Genomic DNA, 15,699 nt, shown 5'->3' with positions numbered 1-15,699 from the left:
CTTCATAGGTGGTCCATTCCTGCAGTTAGTACCAATGTACCTGGCAAACACTTCACCATTCTGATTCTTGAACAGCTTATAGTTTGCATCAAAGGATTCATCAATGATAATAGGATTAGCACAGGTAAAGCCAGATAAAGTGGATGGATCTACTGAAGGTTCCTTTGCAGCAACCCATGTGGTTTTGGGGTACTGCTTAGGCTTCCAGTACGAGCCATCAACGTTCATTTTCCTCTCGAACCCAACACCCTCTTTCCTAGGGTTTCGATTCAAAATCTGCTTTTTGAGGACATCACAGAGTGTCTAATGTCCTTTCAAACTTTTGTACAACCCTGTTTCAAGCAATGTCTTCAACATAGTATTTTCATCAGCAATAGCAGTGGTATCCTCCGCAGAGGGGTTAGTAACCACATCGGTAGGTGAAGATAATGAAACAGTAGCAGCAGTGGAACATTCAGCAACAGATGTAGCGTTATCACGCTCAATGCATTTTAGACATGGTGGTTCAAATTCATGTTGTGTAATGCTGATTTGTTGAGCAAGTAATGAATCACGCTCCTTCTGAAGATCTTCATAATCCACTCTTATCTTTTCAAGGTCTAGCTTTCTTTGAAGACATTCAGAAGAAAGCTTCTCATGATCAGACAAGAGAGCATTATGTTGATCTTGAAGGGCGTCAAACTTGGCATGAAGTCTCTGAAGACTATCAGCCAAAGCTTTTGACTGATCCATTTCTTCACCCAACATATCATCGCTCTTACTAAGCATGTCTTGAACCTTTTCCAAGATTCTTTGCTGTTTAGTGGCAAGGGAAGCAAACTTGTCATAACTGGGGCCAAATTCATCATCGCTAGATTCAGAGAGGTAGCATTCAGTTACCTTATCACCCCTTGCCATGTGGCATGATGAGGATGATGATAATTCAGATGCAAAGGTCATCTCCTTGAGAGACTCCTTGTAGTCCTCAAACCACAGATCATGACGGGTGTGATGACCTTCATAGACCTCAGAAAGCCGGTCCCAGATTAGCTTCGCGTGATTGAGGTGCATAACATTCCTGAACTGATTTCGGGACAGATGAGAGCAGATGACATCCTTCGCCGTAAGGTTCAATAGAGTGTACTTGCGTATGTCATCGGCCTCCGCCATCTTGCATAGATCGGTGAGGCCAATCTCAGCAACGGTCCACAGTTCGCTATCCATGGACATGAGTTGCTTCTTCATCATGGCCTTCCATCGGGGATACTCATGACCGTCAAAGGTGGGACAAGATATGTTCCTCAATCCTGCAGTCGACATAGCTGAAACTCCAGGTGGTTAAACCGAATCACACAGAACAAGGGAGTACCTTGCTCTGATACCAATTGAAAGTGCTAGTATCAACTAGAGGAGGGGTGAATAGGCGATTTTTATGGAAGTCTTGAAAACTTGGAAGTTTCGAAGACAAACAACAGAAATGACCTAGTTGATATGCAGCGGAAGATAAACTACCATAAGCAAGCCATAGTCAAGTATGCAATGATGTGAAAGTACAGGACTAATAGCAGCTAAGTAGTAAGGATCAGGATGGAAGATAGTATGAAGCCAATCAACAGTAGTAGTCAAGCAATGAAGTCAAACAGATACACAGATAGGCAATGACTTCACGAAGACAAACTTAAGTAAAGGGTGGAAAGGGATAGAACCAGTCGCTCGTTGAAGACACAGGATTTGTTGGACCAATTCCAGTTGCTGTGACAACTGTACGTCTGGTTAGGGAGGCTGAGATTTAACTCAGAAGACCGTGTCTTCACCTTATTCCCCTTGAGCTAAGGACACCCAGTCCTCGCCCAATCACTCTGGTAAGTCTTCAAGGTAGACTTCCAAACCTTCACAGACTTCGTTCACTGGCAATCCACAATGACTCTTGGATGCTTAGAACGCGACGCCTAACCGGCTGGAGGATTCACAGTCCTCAAGTGTAATAAGTCTTCAGGTCACACAGACAGAAAGACTTCAGTGATGCCTAACACTCTTTGGCTCTGGGTGTTTGGGCTTTTTCCTTGCAAGGATTTATCTCTCTCAAATGCTTCGAGGTGGGTTGCTCTCAAACGACAAAAGCCGTGCACAAACTCTGAGCAGTCACCAATTTATGGTGTAGGGGGTGGGCTATTTATAGCCACTAGGCAACTCGACCTGATTTGTCCAAAATGACACTGGGTCACTAAGGAACTGACATGTGTTCCAACGGTCAGATTTCAAACACACGCGGCAACTTTACTTGGGCTACAAGCAAGGCTGACTCATCCAGCTCTGGATAAGATTTGCTCTCATTATCTTCGCTCGAAGACATAGGATTTGGGTTGAGCATCACTTCAGTCACTCTGACTTAGTTCACTTGGACCCCACTTAACAGTACGGTGGTTCCTATGACTCAACAAAGAAGAAAAGGAAACAACGAAACCACACAGTCTTTGCGCTCCATAGTCTTCACGCAATGTCTTCTCATGTCATAGTCTTCAATATGAATATCTTCTCATATCACCATTGTCTTCAATGTCTTCATACATTTTTAGGGGTCATCTCCGGTAGGTAAACCGAATCAATGAGGGACACTACCTGCGTTATCCTGCAATTCTCACAAACGCATTAGTCCCTCAACCAACTTTGTCGTCAATACTCCAAACCCAACTAGGGGTGGCACTAGATGCACTTACAATCTCCCCCTTTTTGGTGATTGATGACAAACTGGTTGAAGTTTTCAACGGGGATAAAGTATGTGAAATTGTAAGGATAGGGAATTGTCTTCATAAGTAGCAAGGGCTCCCCCTGAAGATGTGCATATAAGTAATTTGCTTTTGGAATGCAAATGCACATGGCAGGTTGTACTTGTGGAGATCCACTTCAACTTATGAAGATAATTCATCATGCATGAAATGATATAGCAAGTAGAATGACATGCATAATGAAAAATGGACGCCTGCGGAATGATCTAAGTGCGGAAGTTATCATCACACATGCAGAATTTATCATCGCATCACAGTAAAGCAAATAAGTAGCAGACGACCATCAAGTTTAGGTGTTACAACTCAAAGAACCAAATGTTTTAAAAAGCAAGAGTTGCAAGCACGAGGCAAAATATAATGCAACCGCCCATATGAACCCGCTTGAAGACTATCAACTCATACGCTTCTTCCACTTTTGTCAGTAAGGACCAAAAAGGTTTGAAGACATAGAGCATCTACTCGTCCTCATGAGTAGGTGAAGCAGCAGGGTTGTCGTCGTTGGTTGGCAGTGCAGACGAACTTGGTGCAGTGTCGATGCGTGCAGTAGTAGGAGGTGGTGAAGTAGCATCATCTTCATCATCGATCACTCTAGCATTGACAGTTTCCGCGGAGGAAGAATATTCAGAGTCTTCAAGAGATGGAGTGCGACGTAGAACAACAGTCCATGGAGGAGTGGAGTCAAACTGGAATCTTTCATTGAAGCCATCGTCTTGAAGATCTGCTTCAGCACTAAGCAGGGTCAAACTCTTCCATGATCGCCGGCAAGTCTCATGAGCAACAAAGGCATTCTTGGTGGCAAGGTTACGAATGCGATTGACATCCACCAAGAGGCTTTGCATCTGTCTCTTGAGCCAATAGTGATGCTTATCCTGTTTCTGATGAAGGGCCACAAGAAATTCTCGGTCATTGAGAACGCGAGAACGCTTCCGAGGCCTTTGGGCAATGGTGCTTTCAGTGGCTTCAGTAGGTGCTCGATGAGGCAGACGAGTATTTTCAGCCAATGGATAGATTCGTGTTGCTGCTTGAACACCTTCAATGGGTTGAGTGAAGCTTTGGTGCTCGGCATTCTGAAGACAAAGAGGCCTATTGGCAGGGTCAGAGTATATAGCTTCAACTGACATATCAACTGAAGGAAATATGCCCTAGAGGCAATAATAAAGTTATTATTTATTTCCTCATATCATGATAAATGTTTATCATTCATGCTAGAATTGTATTATCCGGAAACATGATACATGTGTGAATACATAGACAAACATAATGTCACTAGTATGCCTCTACTTGGCTAGCTCATTAATCAAAGATGGTTATATTTCCTAACCATAGACATGTGTTGTCATTTGATTAATGAGATCACATCATTAGGAGAATGATGTGATTGACTTGACCCATTCTGTTAGCCTAGCACTTGATCGTTTAGTATGTTGCTATTGCTTTCTTCATGACTTATACAAAGTTCCTACAACTATGAGATTGTGCAACTCCCGTTTACCGGAGGAACACTTTGTGTGCTACCAAACGTCACAACGTAACTGGGTGATTATAAAAGTGCTCTACAGGTGTCTCCAAAGGTACATGTTGAGTTGGCATAATTCGAGATTAGGTTTTGTCACTCCGATTGTCGGAGAGGTATCTCTGGGCCCTCTCGGTAATACACATCACTTAAGCCTTGCAAGCATTGTAACTAATGAGTTAGTTATGAAATGATGTATTACAGAACGAGTAAAGAGACTTGCCGGTAATGAGATTGAACTAGGTATTGGATACCGACGATCGAATGTCGGGCAAGTAACATACCGATGACAAAGGGAACAACGTATGTTGTTATGCGGTTTGACCGATGAAGATCTTCGTAGAATATGTAGGAGCCAATATGAACATCCAGGTTCCACTATTGGTTATTGATCGAATATTCCATTTCTGGGTATTTCTCCTTCAAGATGATTATACGGAAGATCAAGACTGTTAGTCTCTAGTCTGTTTAGATCTAATGGGATGGTGCCTGACAAGTTATTGTGTGAAAGATTTAGCATACTCAGCAATTTCAGGTTGCCAAAAGTTGTTGGGATGTTTCCTGTAAGAAAGTTTTGGTCCATTTGCAGACTCTCTAAACCGTAACATTGACCCAAAGAATCAGGGATATTCCCGGTAAGCTTATTTGATGAAAGATCTAAGATAATGAACTGTTTAAGGTCACTGATGTCAGGTATGTCGCCTTGGAGATTGTTGTGGCTGAGGTCCAAAAGTGTGAGCTGTTGGAGGTTTCTGAAGTTCGGTGGTATGTACCCTTGAAGGTTGTTAGAGCTAAGGTTTAGCTCTAACAAAGGAAGATAACCCATCCTTCGATTGTACCACTTAAATTGTTTCCACCTAGTGCCAGTTTAGTTAAGGCATTAAGTTTTCCGATGCTCTGGGGTACTTGTCCTGATAGGTTGTTCCCGTACAACAGAAGGTGGTCAAGACTGGGCGATAGGTTACCAATGGACTGCGGGATAGATCCCTGCAGCTGATTGTAGGACAGTGATAGTATACTTATAGAACTACAGTTTGTCAGTGCATTTAAGAACTCCCAATCGCTGCTGTCCGTTGCTACAAGCTGGTTAAACTCGAGGTTTAGAGTAGTCAGATTTTCAAGCTTTCCAAAAGAAGTTGGAATTTTCCCAGTGAAATAATTCATTGATAAATCTATGACTGTTAACCCTGGAGCATTGCCTAAGGAAGCTGGGATATGACCTTCGAAGGTGTTGCCACCCAAAGTAATTTGTATGAGATTAGGCAGAAGGTCGCCAATATTAGGTGGCAATGCCTTGCCTAGCATATTCGTCTCCAAGCTCAGAGCTAGGAGAGAAGAAAGGTTCAGGATGGCACGTGGGAATTCTCCTGAAAGCATATTGTCACCTAGGAACAAGCCTTGCAATTTCTGCAGTTTCCCGAGTTCATCAGGAATGCTTCCCTCGAGTTGATTTGATCTAAAATCGATGTATTGCAGATTTGAAAGGAAGCCTAGTTTCGAGGAATTGGACCCACTAGCAAGTTCGAGAAGAAGTCCAAGTAGCCCCAATTGGAGCAGTTTGAGAGTGCATTAGGATTTATCCCTGTTAAACTGTTGTTGGTCATAATAAGGTACTGCAGTTGGAGATTATTAAGAACAGGGAAGGTACCGATGAATCTATTATAGGAGAGTTCAAGCAGATTTAGGAAGGTTAGGTTTCCAAGAGAGGGGGTGATATGGCCTTGTAAGTTTTGGCAGGTGAGGTTTAGCCATGAGACGCGGAATGGCCGTGTCGTGGTGCATGTGACACCATTCCACCGACAGAAGTGGGTCGTGGTGTTCCAATTGCTCAAGGCCCCCTTTGGGTCGTCGGTGATGCCCCGATGGAAGTCGAGCAGCGCGTGCAGATCGGCACTGTTCTCGTGGATCCTTGAACAATGGGCGTTGCCAACTCCGTTACAGAGCAGCAGCAGTGCCAGCAGTAAAAGCATGGCGAGCTTCGGCGGTTGCTTAGGAGAGCTCATAAGGCCCTGGTCACCTGCAAGATGTAAATCATGAACTTGGTGGCATGTTATGAACTGTATGCGTAGTAGCGGATGTACGTTTAGGCTCATGCTGAACAATTAAAACTCTTTTTTTGAAACGGGGGCAAAAGTTTTGCCTCATCTCATTGATAAAGAAGGGGTTTGAAACAATTACAACTTGCAGGCTGTGGCAAAAACAAGCGAATGCCTGTGCTAACAGGGAGGACTGCCGGACAGTTATTTGAAGCGTAGTGGAGTAAGTTTAGCAAATGGTTACACTTCTACTTCACCCAAACAAGTCTGAAAGCAAGGCACAAGCCAAAAGAGATTATTAAGGAGAGAGAAACACACCTCTGCTCGGCTGGGGAGCACAACAGTAGCGGAGCCGTTTCTGCTTGGTTTTGCCGGGTGGTGATGTATGGGCTGTGAACTGTGCGTGGATGCTCAGCTGGCTGAGGCCCCAGGGGTTTAAAAACACAATTACAGAGGCCTCACATCCACACACATGCATCTCATCTGAAATTCTCACGCCTTATCTTACCTTGAATGCGGCTACAGCGAAGACCTGGAATCCGTCAGACTTTCCAGTAAACGCTACTTTTCACCTCTTTGTCGTCCACCGGTGTGGTCTCTATTTGAGCTGGACAAGGTTGTTGCGGCATGTCTAGCCTTGAATCGAACGGGTCTACCGATTGTCCAGCTATATACTTTTCGACCGGAACCAGACAGATATCTTCCACATTGATGTGCGACCTCTCTCCAGCGATTACGATGCTGACAAACATCAGCATGTGGAACGGTTTACTGGTCTGAGGTTCTCGTTTTTCAGTTACGTTTGTTTTTTTCGTCAAAATAAAATTATTGTTGGTTCTTTACGATGGCGAAGCGTATTGTGTGGATATGCTTCGATTCTGGGTTATTTGGATGGACTAGCGGGTCAAGTAAACGTGTATCTGTTCGATATGGACGAAAGAGCCACGATACAGATGCCGTAGCTTCCACGGAGGTTACGTTGAGGGTAGACATGGTCCGATACGGGAAGAAATCTCTTGCGGCGTGCAGGCCCCGCTTGGGATGGATGTAAATTTATACACTTGTATTTACTTTACAAGTGTATATTACCGGTCACAAGCTGATTTCCAACTGGAAACAAAACGACGCTCGAGACGGGTATTCTAAACCGGCGGAATACGAGGGGAAACGCTAAACCAAGCAGGGGGCGTGACCTTCGTGAGCATAAGAAGATGTTGTTATCAGCGATCCAGGCCCTTGACCTGCGCGCTGATTCGGTTGGGCTTTCTCCGGATGAGTGGTTGTCCCGGTATGACCTGGAAGACCAGCTCTCCGTGATCTATACCGATGAGGAGGCCTATTGGCGCCTCCGGGGTGCTCAGAAGTGGGTCTTGAAGGGCGACGCGAATACGGCATACTTCCAGGCCATTGCCAACGGCCGCCGTAGACGCAATACCATCCCTCTCTTGTGGGAGGGGGAGACACTTCTGCAGACCCCTCGCGACATTCGGTCCCACGTTGATGGATTCTATAGATCCTTGTTCTCTGCCGCTCCTCGGAGCGGCCTTTCTCTTGCCCACGACTGTTGGGCCGGTTCCCAGTTGGTGTCTGAGGCGGAGAACGCGGCCCTGACGGCCCCTTTCTCCGATCAGGATGTCTGGGAAGCCATTAAGGGCATGAACTCCTCTGCACCGGGACCGGATGGCCTTCCTGTGAGATTCTTCCAGGCCTTCTGGAACGTGATTAAACCGGAGGTCATGGCTATCTTCGACGAGTTCTACGTTGGCTCCATTGACCTCGGGCGACTCAACTACGGGATCATCTTGCTCATCCCGAGGTTACCGGGGCGTCTGACATTCGCCAATTTCGGCCGATCACGGTCATTAACGTCATCTTCCGGATCCTGGCTAAAGGGTACGCCAATAGGGTGACCCTACTGGCCGACCGTGTCACGCACCCCAACCAGACGGCTTTCATTAAGGGCCGGTACATCCTGGATGGGGTCCTAGTCCTTCATGAAGTCCTCCATGAGGTCCGCTCCAAAAACCTCAAGGCGGTCTTTCTGAAGATTGACTTCCATAAAGCTTACGACACGGTTAGCTAGCCCTTCCTTAGGGAGGTCCTTCTTCGGAAGGGCTTTCATGACCGGTGGATTACTCGTGTCATGCAAATGGTCACGTGCGGTCGTACGGCCGTGAACATCAACGGCGAGATTGGCCCTTTCTTCCCCACCCTATGTGGGGTCAGACAAGGCGATCCTTTCTCCCCGTTCTTGTTCAATATGGTCGTGGACGCGCTGGCATCCATCCTTGATAAGGCGAAAGCCGCGGGCCATATTCGTGGGATCACTCCCCACCTCGCCGGTGGCTCTGGGATATCCATTCTCCAGTATGCCGACGACACTATCATTATGGTTGAAGGCTCGGAGAACGATATCGCCAACCTCAAGTTCCTCCTTCTCTGCTTCCAACAGATGTCGGGTCTCAAGATCAACTTCGACAAGAGCGATGTGATGGTGATGGGATACCTCCCCGCCGAGTCTTTGGCCATCGCCAACAGGCTTAATTGCCGCATGGGCTCTTTCCCCACTACTTACTTGAGGACGCCCATTAGTGACTCCAGGATTACCGTCGCGGACTTGCGCCCCTCCGTGGCCAAGCTCCAAACACGCGTCGAACCCTGGCAGGGGCGGTGGTTGTCCAAAGCGGCCCGGACTATCCTCATCAATTCTTTCCTCTCCAGCCTCCTCTTGTTCCTAATGAGCTTCTACAGCCTCCACGAGACCCTTCACAAGGAGATTGCCAAGATCCAGTCCCACTTTTACTGGGAGGGCGACAAGGAGAAGCAGAAATACCATATGGTCAGTTGGCCTGACATTTGCAAGCCCCGGGAGCAGGGGGCATTGGCATCATGTGCTCTAAACGGATGAACATTGCCCTCCTCTCCCGCTGGCTCTGGCAAATCTCGCAGGGGCACGGTGGTCTTTGGCTTGACATCATCCGGAACAAATACCTGCGCGGGCAGCCTCTTGCCTTCTGCCAGAAGTCCGGAGGCTCTTAGTTCTGGCAGTCGATCGTCCAGCTTCTTCCGGTTCTCCGTATCGGGACTTCCATCTCGGTGGGAGCTGGAACCTCGACGCTGTTCTGGTTTGATCGGTGGGCCGGGGACACTCCCTTCGCGTCTCGCTTCCCTGGTCTCTTCTCCATCTCCGTTGACCCCGTGATCTCCATTGATAGGGCCCTTCTTGACTTAGGGCGCCTTGCTTTCCGGCGGGCCTTTGGCCCAATGGAATCCACCGCCTGGCGTGAGTTACTCGACTGTATTTCTCTCCACGAACCCTCGTTGGTTGGTGGTCCTGACCTAGTTCGGTGGCGCCTCGAACCTTCGGGCCAATTCTCCACCAAATCTCTATACCTGACCATCGCATCGTTTGCCGCCCCCCTCCCTCTCTCGATGGTTTGGTCCATCCGCTTGCCGCTGAAGATCCGCATCTTCATGTGGCAATGGATTCATGGCCGGATCCCCTCCGGGGTGGAGGTGCGCAAGCGCAATGGCCCGGGCACTGGCCTCTACCCGCTCTGTGGGGTTCCCGAAGACTCGAACCACATTTTCTTCTCCTGCGTGTCCGCCCAGTTCCTCTGGAGCTGCTTTCGCGAAGTGGTCGGTGGAGATTGGTGCCACACCAACTTCCCTGACTTATTTGACGAACTCCAGTCGTCCCCCGCGACTTCTGCCACATTAGGTGGCTTGAGATTGGGGTCCTCGCCTAGACCTTTTGGACTGTTCACAATAAGCTCGTGATTCAGCGCACTCCTCTTCATCGGTCTATTGACGCTCTCTTCAAACTCTCGGGTTTCTTGCAGCTTTGGCGGCCGCTTAGCCGTCCCCTGGACCGCGACGCCATCTCAGCCTTCATCGCCGACCTCCGATCAATGGTCGTCCGCCTGTCGCCGCCGCCCCCGCCGCCTCCGCCGGAGCCTGACTAGACGTCTTCTTCGTCCGGCATTTGCTGCCTTTTTTTATTTTTGTTTGGGCTTGTTGAGTTGTGCCCTTAGCAGGACCTGTGTACTTGTTCGTGAGACTTGGGTGTGTGAGTGTGTGTGGACTTGACTCTGTATGTGTGTCCTTGGCGGTTTGCTTTATATATAAAGCGGGGCGAAAGCCTTTTTCGGTAATAGTTCAGGGTCTTTGAATTTCATTTTAACATTTACAACATGACTTGCTATACATCTATTCCAATAGATATTTCCGTGTGATCCATCAAAAAATCATGGTTAATACTTGTTGTCATAATCTAGATGCATTGGATGTGTGACGAATGCAATTAAGACATCAAGATTGCAACACCCCCCCACCCCTCCTTCACACTACAATCAACAACAACAATCTCAAACCCCACAGCTGCAAACAGTCATCAATCTTCTTCTTCGTCAGCATCGCCTCGGTGAGCGCATCCATCGCCTCTATCGGCTTCCTCGCCCACTTGCCGATGGTCGGAGCACCGTGAGGGCAACTGGGCATCATCGCCGCCGCTGGGACCTTGTTGTCGGCCTTTGATGACGGCACGGCGGTCTGGAGCAAGCTTTTCATCCTAACCTTTTCCTTGTCACAGGCCGCGACGCAGGGATCTATTCCAACATCATCGAGCCGGCAGCAGTGGCCAGTGGGGTAGCGGAGTCACCTTCCGGTTCCATTTCGTACGGAATCAATGGTTGTGGTGGCGACGACGACGAGGTTGGGTAGCTGAAAGTGCTAGTATCGACTAGAAGGAGGGTGAATGGGCGATTTTTATGGAAGTCTTCAAAACTTGGAAGTTTCGAAGGCAAACAACAGAAATGACCTAGTTGATATGCAGCGGAAGATAAACTACCATAAGCAAGCCATAGTCAAGTATGCAATGATGTGAAAGTACAGGACTAATAGCAGCTAAGTAGTAAGGATCAGGATGGAAGATAGTATGAAACCAATCAACAGTAGTAGTCAAGCAATGAAGTCAAACAGATACACAGATAGGCAATGACTTCACGAAGACAAACTTAAGTAAAGGGTGGAAAGGGATAGAACCAGTCGCTCGTTGAAGACACAGGATTTGTTAGACCAGTTCCAGTTGCTGTGACAACTGTACGTCTGGTTAGGGAGGCTGAGATTTAACTCAGAAGACCGTGTCTTCACCTTATTTCCCTTGAGCTAAGGACACCCAGTCCTCGCCCAATCACTCTGGTAAGTCTTCAAGGTAGACTTCCAAACCTTCACAGACTTCGTTCACCGGCAATCCACAATGACTCTTGGATGCTCAGAACGCGACGCCTAACCGGCTGGAGGATTCACAGTCCTTAAGTGTAATAAGTCTTCAGGTCACACAGAGAGAAAGACTTCAGTGATGCCTAACACACTTTGGCTCTGGGTGTTTGGACTTTTTCCTCGCAAGGATTTCTCTCTCTCAAATGCTTCGAGGTGGGTTGCTCTCAAACGACAAAAGCCGTGCACAAACTCTGAGCAGCCACCAATTTATGGTGTAGGGGTGGGCTATTTATAGCCACTAGGCAACCCGACCTGATTTGTCCAAAATGACCCTGGGTCACTAAGGAACTGACATGTGTTCCAACAGTCAGATTTCAAACACACGCGGCAACTTTACTTGGGCTACAAGCAAGGCTGACTCATCCAGCTCTGGATAAGATTTGCTCTCATTGTCTTCGCTCGAAGACATAGGATTTGGGTTGAGCATCACTTCAGTCACTCTGACTTAGTTCACTTGGACCCCACTTAACAGTACAGTGGTTCCTATGACTCAACAAAGAAGAAAAGGAAACAACGAAAGCACACAGTCTTCGCGCTCCATAGTCTTCACGCAATGTCTTCTCATGCCATAGTCTTCAATATGAATATCTTCTCATACCACCATTGTCTTCAATGTCTTCATACATTTTTAGGGGTCATCTCCGGTAGGTAAACCGAATCAATGAGGGACACTACCTGTGTTATCCTGCAATTCTCATAAACGCATTAGTCCCTCAACCAACTTTGTCGTCAATACTCCAAAACCAACTAGGGGTGGCACTAGATGCACTTACAGTAGCGGTGGCAGGAAGAGGTGGCACCTTGGGTGGGAGTAGGCAGTAGCCGAAATTATCCCGAGAAGTGGCGTCAGTCGAGTAAGAATGAGAGACTTGGGCTGCCTTTTTGCGATAACTCCTTAAAATTTTGCTCCTCTAAATGTTTATGAGCTCAGCTACGCGCAGTTAGCTGTTCATTTTGCTCCTCTAAATTTTTTTTAAGGGATCGGCTAGAGATGCCTAATCGTGCATGTATAGGAACATGGGGTCATAGTTGGAGTACTTTTTTTCGCATAGGTATCCACACACGGTATTAAAAATTATTTTATTCCTTTGAGTTCATTGAATGTTAGTCATATTTAGTCATATGATTTGTTTCCCTCATAAATCTTAATAATTTTCATTGGTAGATCTGGCTCTCATCTCCCAAAAGATTGTGTCATTTGTTTCCTATATTTTATTGGCCTCCAAGAAATTGTTTCCACTATGGCATATCATTTTGGATTGTATGTTAGAGGACAAGGGTGTTTATCTGAAATGTTTGGTAAAATGCGCAAGACACCAAGTTTTGACGTATGTTCTTGGTGACAAAAAAAATCAACTGTTCAGTGCATTTAGTTGCTCTCTTTTAGTTTTTTTTAAAAATTGCTTGTCATATTGAGAGCATTATTAGTCAACATTATTTTATTTAGTTTCCTGCAGCAACACGCAAAGTATCCCTCTAGTACAATAGTATATAAGTGAGATATTTAGGTATACCCAATCATCATAGTAAGCTGACCAATAGAGAATGGAAGTGCATTGAAGATCGTTTTGAGAAGAAAATGAGTTGTTGGAAAGGAAAGCTCATGTCATACGGAGGACAATTAATATTGATTAATTCGGTCCTCACAAGTATGCCTATGTTTCTTCTATCCTTTTTCGAGGTTCCAGTTGGAGTCAGGAAGAGGCTCGATTTCTATCGATCACGATTCTTTTGGCAGAGTGATGAGCTTAAGCGAAAATACAGGCTCCTTAGCAAGTGGATGTTGAGAACCTGGAAGTCAAGAACAGATGCCTCCTTAGCAAGTGGATGTTTAAGCTTTTTACCGAGACGGGGGCCACTTGGGCTCAGATCTTGCAGAATAAGTATCTTCAAACTAAAACCTTGTCCCAGGTGATAGTGAGGCCGACTGATTCACCATTTTGGAAAGGATTGATGAGAGTTAAACCACTCTTTTTCAATAGGACAAGGTTCTTAGTCGGTAATGGAGCTACTACAAGGTTCTGGGAGGATATGTGGCTTGGGGATACACCCCTTGCACTTCAATATCCTTCTTTGTATAACATTGTTCAACGTAGAGAGGCTTACGTTGCAACAGTTCTACACTCCATTCCACTGAATATTCATTTTCGGAGGACGCTAGTGGGAGATCGTTGGGAGGCTTGGCTCCATCTTGTGAGAAGATTGATGGATGTCTAGCTGTCTCAACAGCCAGATCAGCTGTGTTGGAAACTCACTAAGAACAGACTGTTCTCGGTCAAATCCATGTATTTGGATGTTATTAATTCTAGCATCATTCCTTCCTCGAAGCATGTCTGGAAAGTCAAGGTTCCTTTGAGAATCAAAGTGTTTATATGGTCTGTGCATAAAAAAGTTATTTTGACTAAGGATAATTTGGCAAAACGTAACTGGATTGGACCTGCAAGATGCAGTTTTTGTGACCATAACGAATCTATCAAACACCTCTTTCTTGAGTGTCCGCTGGCCAAGATTTTGTGGCGGTCGGTTCACATTGCTTTTAATATTGTTCCACCGAATTCTATCAACACGTTATTTGGGACGTGGCTCGATGGGATAGATCCAGATACAGCGAGGCACATTCGTGTTGGCGTTTGTGCTTTATTTTGGGCAGTCTGGAACTGCAGAAATGATATGGTTTTTAACAGAACAAGAAACATTCACTTTTTGCAGGTTATCTTCAGGGCCACTGCATTGATCCGTATGTGGTCGCTACTCACTCCGACGGAGGCCAGGGAGCGTTTGGTTACTGCGTCTACCCGATGGAAGATGGTAGCATGGGATATTTTCAACCGGTTTGGATGGCAGTCATGTAATAGGATAGGCATGTAGTGCTCCTATTTTTATGCCAGCCGGTTGTGGCTTTGCTTTTCATGTTTTGCTCTTTGTGAGCTTTTGTTTACTACTTTGTGTGAGACTTGGAGACTCTTGTTGGATCTTTTACATTTTAATAATATTGGCCATATGCATCAGTCTAATGCAGAGGCTGGGGCGAACCCCCTTTTTGAAAAAAAGAAAAAAAAGTATACAAGTGAGAAGGCCCAGTAGTTTGCAGTTTGGATTCAAGACCAAGTGTTTGCTAATTAACTTGAAGTTGTGGTACGGAGCCGCCACCGCGCCGCATCGGAGCGCTCCCGCGGACCGCCTCCTCCCCCAGCCGCCGCCGTCGGGGACGTCACAGGCAAAGCATGTGTGCTGCAGCGGCGGCGGCGGCGTTTCTCCTCAGCTCGCGCTTCGGTCAAAACGGCGGCGGCACGTGATGGCCAGATCTACGGCAGGGTGTGCGGGGCGGCAGCGGCCAGGCAGGCGGCAACGTACGGTGGCAGGTCCAGCGGCGACGCTCGATGTGGGCTCAGATGGGCTTCGGCGGGCCGCAACCTCGTGTACCGCTTCGTTAATGGCTTGTTGTCCCCTGGGATCGACCCGCAACTCGAGGACGGCGGGGGTTGCAGCCCTGGGCGTGGCGGTGGTGGCCACCTCCTCCGTCAGAGATGGTCGGACCGAGGTTGGGTGGTCGGATCTCCAGATCCGGCATCTAGTCCCGGCTGCGAGTTGGGGAGACAAAGTTGTCGGTGAAAACCGAGCCGATGGCGAGCGCTGGAGGCGTTTTGCGTCGTTGCAGGCATCGTCGTGTAACTTCTGTCGACCCACTCGTGCTGCTTCGAACGAAACCCTAAGATCTGGTCATCCAGATTGAACGATGGCGGTAGTGCAGTATCGTTACTCCCTTGGCAACATCGTTTGTGGAGCGCGCTGGAAGGCAGAGGCAGGAGATGGAGCGGCTAAGTCTTGCACAGAGTTTCGGTGGAGATGTCAAGTCATGCCTGACCGACAGGTGCTACGCTATGTCATGTCTGATTGGCAGGTGCTACACACGATAGAACTTCCAGAGTCTTCGCGTCTGGATGATTGCGCGCAGGGCGGTGGCCCCATTGGGCGCCGTGGTGGCGTCGACGGATGTCTGGAATGGCAAGGATGATGCAGATCTCTATCCTGAAGATGGGTCAGCGATCCGAGGATGACGGCGGCTTCTGGCTTCTAAAACGTGTACATGTAGTGCGCGCTTCAG

The 15,699-nt window shown here is 47.3% G+C and overlaps 1 protein-coding gene across 1 annotated transcript; it reads right to left on the bottom strand.

Annotated features, from left to right (window-relative positions):
* Window positions 1-5,377: 5,377 nt before the first annotated feature.
* LOC119324080 (LRR receptor-like serine/threonine-protein kinase EFR) lies at window positions 5,378-6,807 on the bottom strand. Its single transcript, XM_037597824.1, has 2 exons — window positions 6,633-6,807; window positions 5,378-6,295 (listed from the first exon to the last, which is right to left on the bottom strand). Exons 1-2 carry the CDS (start codon window positions 6,790-6,792, stop codon window positions 5,769-5,771), a joined length of 687 nt encoding a protein of 228 aa, XP_037453721.1. The 5' UTR covers window positions 6,793-6,807; the 3' UTR covers window positions 5,378-5,768.
* Between the last annotated feature and the right edge of the window lie 8,892 nt (window positions 6,808-15,699).

Source organism: Triticum dicoccoides, chromosome 6B (genome assembly GCF_002162155.2).
Source record: "Triticum dicoccoides isolate Atlit2015 ecotype Zavitan chromosome 6B, WEW_v2.0, whole genome shotgun sequence".
Classification (NCBI taxonomy): domain Eukaryota; kingdom Viridiplantae; phylum Streptophyta; class Magnoliopsida; order Poales; family Poaceae; genus Triticum; species Triticum dicoccoides.
This window is presented reverse-complemented; position numbering and strand designations above follow the sequence as displayed.

Bases quoted from the DNA above. Each gene is read 5' to 3' on its own strand.
- LOC119324080 (XM_037597824.1), bottom strand. From the start codon at position 6,792: ATGCATGTGTGTGGATGTGAGGCCTCTGTAATTGTGTTTTTAAACCCC. The intron at 6,296-6,632 runs GTGTGTTTCTCT...TACATCTTGCAG, and splicing joins TGCTCCCCAGCCGAGCAGAG to GTGACCAGGGCCTTATGAGC.